At 39.3% G+C, this 9,343-nt stretch overlaps 1 protein-coding gene across 2 annotated transcripts in view; it reads left to right on the top strand.

Moving 5' to 3' along the window:
* The window catches only part of LOC109970664 (phospholipid phosphatase 3-like), a 12,737-nt gene extending 4,169 nt beyond the window's left edge, over positions 1 to 8,568 (top strand). The window contains exons 2-6 of one of the 2 annotated variants that reach the window (XM_020618384.1): positions 1,768 to 1,925; positions 5,493 to 5,773; positions 5,910 to 5,967; positions 6,066 to 6,242; positions 7,033 to 8,568. In XM_020618384.1, the coding sequence (XP_020474040.1) occupies positions 1,768 to 1,925; positions 5,493 to 5,773; positions 5,910 to 5,967; positions 6,066 to 6,242; positions 7,033 to 7,161 (803 nt within the window). In that variant the 3' untranslated portion in view covers positions 7,162 to 8,568. Of the gene's footprint in view, positions 1 to 426; positions 582 to 1,767; positions 1,926 to 5,492; positions 5,774 to 5,909; positions 5,968 to 6,065; positions 6,243 to 7,032 lie in introns of both variants that reach the window. The other variant, XM_020618385.1, reaches the window with a different exon arrangement.
* The last annotated feature ends 775 nt before the right edge of the window (positions 8,569 to 9,343 follow it).

The raw sequence follows: 9,343 nt of genomic DNA, 5'->3' as shown, positions 1-9,343 counted from the left end.
GATAGTGTTTTATTTTTCTTGTCTGTTAGCAGTGATGGATTCTCTGAACAACATGACACATCCCACCCTTTTAGCACTTTCATTTGTTGGAGATCAGTCGATGCTATTCTAAGCATAAAAGTTTCACTTAAGTCTAAAACAGTGATGTAGCTCTAATTTAGGTGTTTATTTAAACTGATTTTAGTTTGTTTATTTAGGCTCTTTTTCTTCTGACAGCATCAGTGGCAGTTGGAGACAGGATCTGATATGTAACATCAGTATATGTCTGCTGGGAGTTTTTAATGTTTGTATGTTTGCCTTTCTCTGACTTTATGTGCTTTTCTGCCTTCCTGCAGGATAATGTCTGTTGATGTAGTTGTGCACTGTTTTGTTTTGTTTTTTAAAGAGATGTCTGACCCGCGCTCATATATCTGTCCAACCATGCAGTGCTGCTTGTTGCTGTGTTTTTGCACAAGTCTCCATTCACCCCTTACCAGAGAGGATTCTTCTGCAATGACAACAGCATCAGGCTCCCATATAAGACCAGCACTGTGTCCACCACTGTGCTCACAGCCGTGGGCGTCACTGTGCCCGTGGTCTCAGTAAGTCCTGGTGTGGTGTGGTGCGCCAAGAGAACAAGAGAGCATATGTTGGGACACTCTCAATTCATCCAGTGGTTGGCATCTAAAATGACCTGACTAGTTCAAAAGGCTCTGACTCACTGCATACTGTACTTCATTAACTGTAGACCATGTATGCTGCGCATTACTGCCGGCCCTTTTTTAAAATATAATAGCATAAACTTTCAGATTAATCTCCTACCCGACAGGCAGCTATGGGTTTCCATTTATTTCACTACTGCCAGAAAATTGATTATGAATGTAATTTATCAAGCAAAAATGCCAAAGATTTTCTGAGCTTAAAGGTTTATCCAAACCTTGAAACAGGACAGTGTAAGGCTATAAATGCTGTTTATTTTCTTCATTAACCAAATCATCGTTTAATTTACAAAACATCAAGACACTGTGAAAAATGTCCCTCACAATTTTCTAAAGCTGAAGCTAATGTATCTCAATATATTTAAATATTTCATTTACTGTTAAAATAGTTGCCAGTGAATTTTCTGTAGTTCAGTTGGCAACTGGGCAAACTGTTTTCTGATTAGGTGAAAGCTCCCTATGAAAACTAGTAAGCAGAACTTATGTTAAGATAAAGACGAAGAAAAACAAGCAGTTCATTGCTCTTCATGTTAAATATCACTTTAAACAGCTTTGGGTTTTAATTTAGATGTTGGTTTTGCTATCTGTCATTATTAAGTTAAGTTGTATTACCACAAGACATCTAAGTGTGTTGTAAACTATAAATGTAAGCAGACTAAAGGTTTACTTTTATTATGTTTTGTTTCTAAAAGCCTTCACTTGTTAAATTAGCAAACCTAAGGATATTTCAAAAAGTATGGTGTGCGTTGGAAAATGGCTAGCAGTAATGAAAGGCATGCATAATTTAGACTAAAGCATAAAATAAAATCAGCATTATGGTTCTTTAAATATATCCAATGATCTGCCTCAGTGATACTGAATATTGAACAAAGCTGGAGTCATTATTTCTTGATTAGTTACAGATAACAGCCACAGAATTGACTGAGCCAGTCCCAGATGTTCCCTTGTTAACTCTTGCTTGTACCTGTGACCTCTGTGATTTTCATATCATTAACCTAGCACCTCCATCTCTCCCCCTCCCTCACCCATCTCCACCCCTTTCATTTCTCTCACTGCTTCTTCACACTAGCCGGCCTGCCTTTCTTGGTCATTGAAAGTAGCGCTGTTCAGCCTTACCATAGAGGGTTTTACTGCGATGATGAGTCCATCAAGTACCCGGCCAAAAATGGAGACACCATTAGTGACGGTGTGCTTAGTGCTGCTGGCATTCTTATCACCATCCTCTCTGTAAGTCACCTCTCACTGATCACTAATGTTATCATCACTTATTATGTTTCAGTAGCCTTCACCACTACTAGCAGCACCCACTGACACCTTAAACTAGATTCTTGCCATTTCTTTTCTCATCCTCAGTGCACTGTAGTATTTCTCAATGTCTGAGTCGAGTTCTCATTTGGTTCTTATAGCAGTAATGTTTCCAACAATGAACTTATTTTGTATAAATGGTGTTCATGTTTTTCTTCACCCACGACACACACACCCTCTTCCCTCGTGTTCAGAGAGATTCACTTGTGCACACTCCATCAGAGGGCTGTTATCTGACAAACTCACTGTGGTTAGAAGCTGAGAAGAGCACTACATGATTATTGAAACAACTCCTCTGTTTGCCAGTGTGATCGGTCTTTCTGATTGGCTTGAATACATTCAGGATAACAAGCAGTCAACTACATTTGTTCAAGGTTTTCTCTTTTGAGGGCTTAAGATGAGTCAGTTAAAAAAACAAGTGTCGAATAGTTTCTCTGTTTTGCACCTCCTGGGAGAAAACAGTGAGGGTGTCTGCGCATTAAACCATTATAATGTAATTCAAATAAGATGTACTTCACTTGCCTCAGGTTGAAGCTAAACACCCTATCTACATCAGACTCTTCTGGCATTTTTTCAAAAATCCTTTGGCTGATTGTATGTTTGTTTGATTTATAATGGTTTCTTGTACTCAGGGTTGTCTTAAACTAGAGACCTCACGTAATGTAACTACCTGATAAAACAAAACAAAATAAAAATGCATCGCTATATTGAGGCCTCATAACGGGTCGACCCTCAGTCACACTTTTACACCAAATACCTGCAATTTAATCCCCTTGTTTGTCTACGTACAAAGTTGTGTTTTGGCCAGTGAGGTATCTTAAAACACTTCTGAGATCTTAGCCTTACTGTGGCACAATCCTTCTAATGGAGACGCTGACGGAGGACTGCGGCTTCTCTTGTGTTGCTGATGTGCTGTTGTGGCCAGTGTAGTTTAAGAGCAGCAGCCTTTGCAGAGCTCTTCTTTGCAGTCTGCTAAATTAGTATAGTAAAACATAACAAAACCCTACTTCTGATATCAAAACCTAAACCCTCTCATATTCACACCTACTGTAAGTTGAAAAACAAACACACAGAAGACAAAGAGTCACAACATTGTCCGCCACATCTCATAGTCTAACTTCCTGCATCACACATCTGTAGTGGGCTACAATGCTGGGTTCCAAATTATTGTAATTATAGATGATTAAGTGGGGCAACAGAAAAGGGACCAAGTCAGAGTGTCTAGGTTTTGTTTCTATCTGACTGGACTTAATCTGATTGTAAATTAAAATGACCACTGAACTTCAACACCTTACCAAACGCCGCTAAACACTGAGAAGTTATTTAACAATTAACTAGCTACTGCATTGGAATTGCTTTTAAAACCTTAACAACTACAGTTTTAAGACCCATGTGCTAAACACCTAACAAGCATCGATGTCTCAACAGGTACAACACTGAAAATACCAAGTTAGTGGTAATTTGTAGCGGACTAGCAAAAATAGATTCCTGGGTCATGTCCTATGCAGGAGTCACACTTGAAAATCCTTTAGTTTCCCTGTGGTGTTGTTAGTCAGCATTGCCTTAGCATGTGCACTTGTCAAATGGCAAACCCACAGTGGCATGGTGCCTCATGGCACAAATTCTCCCACAGCTCGCCAGTGTAGCACTACAGACTACTCTGCGGGCTTTGGGCCACAGGGGGTTTTCATAGTGAGAAGGAGTCCTGGCCCCATGTAATTATGGTTGACGCAATGGTTGTTCAGTTAAATATTGTAAATGGTGGGGTGGAATTGTGGTGAAGGCCTCAAACAAGATGGCTTTGCCATATATCTCATTTTCCCCAGGCATCATGTGACTTTACAGTCTGTCTGGGAACTCCTGTGAAAGACAAATGCTGAATAAAGCAAGTCTGAAGCTTGGCCTGGACCGTGGTGTCTTACAGAGCACAAGTGGCAACAAAGACACTAATGTCAGTGGGATCCAGTAGTTTTTAAAACGGACATTGAAGACCTGCTGAGGAGGGCGTCTAGTCCACCATCATTGATAATACAATCTGGACAAGAACCAGAAAACACCAACATTATTTAGTGGTTTCTCATTTCTATCTGAATACAGCTGAGAAACACAAGAGGCCACATCCTTGATAAATTATGCAGATCTTTTTAGAAGAACTGAAAACATCATGGTGTCTTTTTGGAAATAATGAGACTTTTGGCATAAGCCAAACAAACAACAACAAATGAGCACCTTACCCCAGTCATTGTCTCTGAGGTTTCAGTGTAACAGCTACTGTACATATCATACAATGCCAATTAATCTGTGCATTCACATAGTTAAAGCTTTCACACAAGGAGAATCAGATGTGTTTTCTCCTCCTTCCCTCGTTCCCATTAAAACAGCTAAGCTGTATCAAGCTGGCTTTAAAGGCCTGGATGGTGGAAACAAAATACACTATCAGGCTGTAAGGCCACAGCCCTTAAGGGCTATCCCTCTGCGGAGAGTGTTTTCCCAGAATGGGGCTTGTTCCTGCGCCCCTCGCAAAAATGTCTGATGAAGCCGAGATACTAACATGAAAACAGCCAGACGTCCCTTGTGAAATCAGAGCTGTTTTAGAGAGAGAGCGAGAGCTGAAGCGTTGAAAAACAAGGGTGCCCTCAATGTGTTCTTGGTGCAGTCTGGCCACCAAAATCAGACACGTCAACTAGCTCAGCATTTCTGCTGATTAGAACCAGCGGTGCCTCCCCCACTCCCTCCCTTCTCTCCACTCCTCGTTCCTCCTCTCAGCTTCCTCTTTCTTCCCTTTTCTCCTCCTACCTTGCACTTTCTTTGTCCATATTTTTTGTTTTCTACCTTCCTTTCTTGTCACACTCCCCTGCATCCCTCCCCTTTTTCCCTGAAACTTCACTACTCTCGCTCTTATTACTCCCCTCCACTGTTTCAGTTGTGAAGTGGCTGGGAGACAACAGGGGAGAAGGGAGAAGGCATTTTTGAGCTTGAACAGCTGGTGTGAGTTATGGCTGTACACCTCCCCCTAAGTGCGCCTTACCCGTCAATTGTCAGTTTTAGACTGTGGTTTATTTACACACTCACAGAAAACTATGCTTTGCAGACAGTATGAGTTGCCTCACTGTTTTGTCTCAGAAGTAAAATGTCACAGGTAAATATATTCACCTACAAAGTAGCGTTTTTCAAACCACTTCAGAAGAAACCACTTGTTTTAGCTGTCATAATATCTTAATGCAGAAAATTCTCCACTATGAACTCTGTTTCCACCCTCACCAAACCACATACTTGGATTTCATCCAGATAATGAACAAAAACAACTCCGTCTAGTTACATGTGAAATATGACATCACACTGGCTGAAGAAACTTGATTTTAGATGTACTGTCCCATTCCTCATAAACGATACTAGCCCTCCTGCACTCACACATTTTCACTGAGCACCCAGAAGATGTGAATCTAGTGCCATAATATTCTGTCATAACTCTCTTTCCTGTCCCTTCAGATCATCATTGGGGAGAGCTACAGGATCTATTTTCTGAGCGAGGGATCAAAGTCTTTTGTGGGCAACCCCTATATTTCTGCTCTCTATAAGCAGATTGGAGTGTTCATCTTTGGCTGTGCCATCAGCCAGTCCTTCACTGACATTGCTAAAGTGTCAGTAGGCCGCATGCGTCCTCACTTCCTCGATGTGTGCAAACCTGACTTCTCCGCTATCAACTGTTCCCTGGGCTACATCACTGACTACCAGTGTCAGGGCCCAGACAGCAGAGTTCAGGAGGCCAGGTATTGTAATAAATGTCAAATTTATCAAAATAGCAGGAAATATTTCACAGGAAAAAATACTATCACAATTTAGTATAGTATTTATTGTGCTGATTTGCACTGTATATTTGTAGTCCTGAGTGTCCTCTCTTCTCAGGAAGTCCTTCTTTTCTGGGCATGCATCATTCTCCATGTACACCATGCTATATCTGGTGGTAAGTTACTTGATTACTGTGCAGACACATGTTTTCTGCTGTATTCTCTATGGATAGACACTACTTTGTATCAACCCACACTTCTGTCTCTCTCGCAGTTTTACCTGCAGTCTCGTTTCACTTGGCACGGAGCCCGCCTGCTGCGCCCTCTGACCCAGTTCACCCTCATCATGATGTCTTTCTACACTGGCTTATCACGTGTCTCTGATCACAAACATCACCCCACTGATGTGCTGGCCGGTTTTGTACAGGGAGCCCTGGTGGCCTACTGCGTGGTGAGTAGTGATTGTTATAATTTAGTCTGTTAGATTAGGTCAGAAATGATTATGAATTTGTGTCCTTATCTGTAAATTTAATAATTTCTCATTTATAACAACAGTAAAAATCATAGCAGGAGCCCATTTAAGCACTTTGAAATGCCGTTGTGTATGAAAATGTGCTATACAAGTCAACTTGCCTTGTCAATTAAAAGGACACATGCAACACAAAACAGATTTCAAATTACAGAATTTATTTATAAAAGTAGGTTTAGAGCTGAAGTTTTGACCATTCCACACTTTATAATTATTCATTAACTTATTAAAATCTCTTATAAAATCTAATGGGTGACTTTGGTAAGTCTTTCTTATTTTGTATAAAACACTGGTTTGTGTCAAGAGCATTACACTTAGTGTAAGTCAGTAATATGAAACGTTATCACTCACTTGTAAAGAGTAATGAATACTGTTATTGGCATCTGAAAATGATAATGGCTCTTGGATATACTGTATTTCTTGGTTTGTAAATGGATTGAATTTAGGATTGAATCATTAAATATCCGTGACCTACAAACCTCAGCATAGGGCCAGATGTTAATGATGTTTCATTTTTGACAGATATGTGATGAAGGAAAATTACCCAGATGTTGTTATGTAGAATTCAACTGTTAGTATTTGCTTTTATACATATATTTTTTTAAAAATTACCCTCCAGGACTATACTATGCTGTATTTTTATAGTTCTTAATAAGGGCATTTATTCTGACTTTGCTATATTAAAGGAGCTTCCTCCCGTTCCCTTCCACAGGCATTCTTTGTGTCAGATTTATTCAAGCCCAAAGGTAGGTGTTCTGCCCTATCATCAACTCCAGTGAAGAAAGATCTTGTGCCTCCAGTGGACGTCAGAGAGCGGAGCAACCACCTCATCATGCCATAGGGAAGACTGCAAAATGCTTCTATATAGCCATGACCTGTGCCATTTAAATCACTACTAACACCCACTGCTCCATGCTGGAAAATAAACAAAAAAATCTGGATAATGCAGACAAATATGGAATCTTGAACATCTGTGAGGATGAGAAGAAGCAACAACAATGCAGTCTAGCAAATGATGCTTTCTCAGTGGAAATTTTCATTTTTCCTCGTGCTCACCAGATGATTTAGTGTGGAAAAGAGGGAGAACATATTTATCCTGCATCTGTTATGAAGATTACTGGAGATTTTCCTCTGCAAAGTCCGTTCTATGGACAAAAGGAAATCAGACAAAGATGAGAAGTGGCAGCTGTAAACAAAGTTATGTGTGACTTTTATGCCTTTTTCCCTCAGCTGCATCCAGCTTGGGAGCTGTGCTAATATTCCTACCATTCATACAGATATGACAAAAAACTAATTCCTTGATGTCAAGAAGGATATTGTTTTAGTTTGCTGTTATTATAAACATCAGCATTGTATGTGTGATATTATAGCACTATTTTGGCTAATCTCTGTACTGTTTTCACCACTTGACATGAATGACATGAAGTGAAGCGTGTGGAAAGCTTTGTACAGTAAGCTTTTATTATGTTCATAATGTAGCATTTCTCAGAAGCTGCACATAATTTACAGTAGGTGGAAAATGCAGTGAGGGTGTATGTGTTGGATGTGGGCCTCTTTCTGCTGGCTAGGATGAGCCCCCACTGAGCCATTTAATGAAATGACTGTCTGTTATATGTAACAGATGGGTGCTCACAAGTATTAGGCCAGAGTAAGTGTCAGAGCGTGTGTCGGATGTGTCCCTTGAGTATGTTCGTCTGTGTGTTTGGGTGAGGCTGTGTGTGTCTTAATCTCATGCCTATATATTAGTGTATATAACCTACAAGCGTGCCGCTCTCCAGCCAGAGAATTGGCACCTGCTCCAACAGATGTGTAACTTGAGACGAGAACACTGTGTGGGGGAAAGCATCATATATTGTACATGTACTTAACTGTTACTACTCATAGTGATGATTCACATCACTGAGGAATCCTGTGATAAACGGTATGCTACACGGACATTTATATTCTTAAAACCAACACAGGGACTAGAACGGTAGCTACATATAGTAGCTTTTCAGTACCAAGCACAATTTAGTAACAGTATTTATTATTTTGGCACATTGTAACTGCTTAATATTTCTTAAAGTCTACAGGCTCTGCATTATAATACATTATTATAATGGAATTATAAAACCAATAATAATGGTAATAGGTTTGCATGATATTAATGTAGCCTAAATTTTTTTTTATTAGCAAAAACCACTGATTAAAGGCAGTTTTAAGTCTCTGTGTTTGATTGGTTGTTTGAACTAATCTGTTCTGTCTTGTACATGTCAATTATGGATAAAAAAAAATATATATATATAAAAACAAATCCATGATATATATATGTATATATATATATATATACTGTATATATATACACATACATACATGCATACAGTGCATCTTTAGAAAAAAAACACCCACTATGGCTTTTTGTTGAGACCTGTGTACTAAATGTAAAACATGCTGCTTTAAAGAAACAATGTTTGGCAGATGTCATCTAGTAAAGTTGACAACTTGTGAATATTATGTTTTATGTAAAGCAAAGCTCTCAAAGTAGACAGCTTCAATATGTTTGTTAAAAAAAATGAAGTATTTTTGTAATGTGAAATTTTGTACAATGAAACTGTAAAATGTATCAAAGATAATGTGTGTTTAATAAAACAAAAAAGCTGTGTACAGTAGTGTTTATTTTGTGCTTTGCACCATACATGACAGAATACGTATTTATGACTTTTGTACTATAATTCAGTTGCCAGATAAACATGTATTTGATGGAGAGATCTGGGTGTGGGGCAGTGCTAGACCTCCATGCTCAGTTTCCTGTGGGGAAACTACATTCCAGGCTTTAACCCCCTTCCCCAATGGCCCTCTGGAATAATATAGACTTCACACAGAAACTATGCCAGAGTAGTAAAATACATTCACATATGAGAATTCTTGGAAGCAATACAGTTTACCTTTAGTACCTTGTATTGGTGTATTCATCTATGCAAACGGGTTATATCCAGCATCATAAGCTGGGTGTGGGCTAGTGTGTTCACATGGTTTTCTAAGAT

The sequence above is a fragment of the Monopterus albus genome, unplaced genomic scaffold (genome assembly GCF_001952655.1).
Source record: "Monopterus albus unplaced genomic scaffold, M_albus_1.0 scaffold204.1, whole genome shotgun sequence".
NCBI classification, from domain to species: Eukaryota; Metazoa; Chordata; class Actinopteri; order Synbranchiformes; family Synbranchidae; genus Monopterus; species Monopterus albus.
The sequence above is the reverse complement of the archived record's forward strand: the minus strand, read 5'-3'. Positions and strand labels throughout refer to the sequence as shown.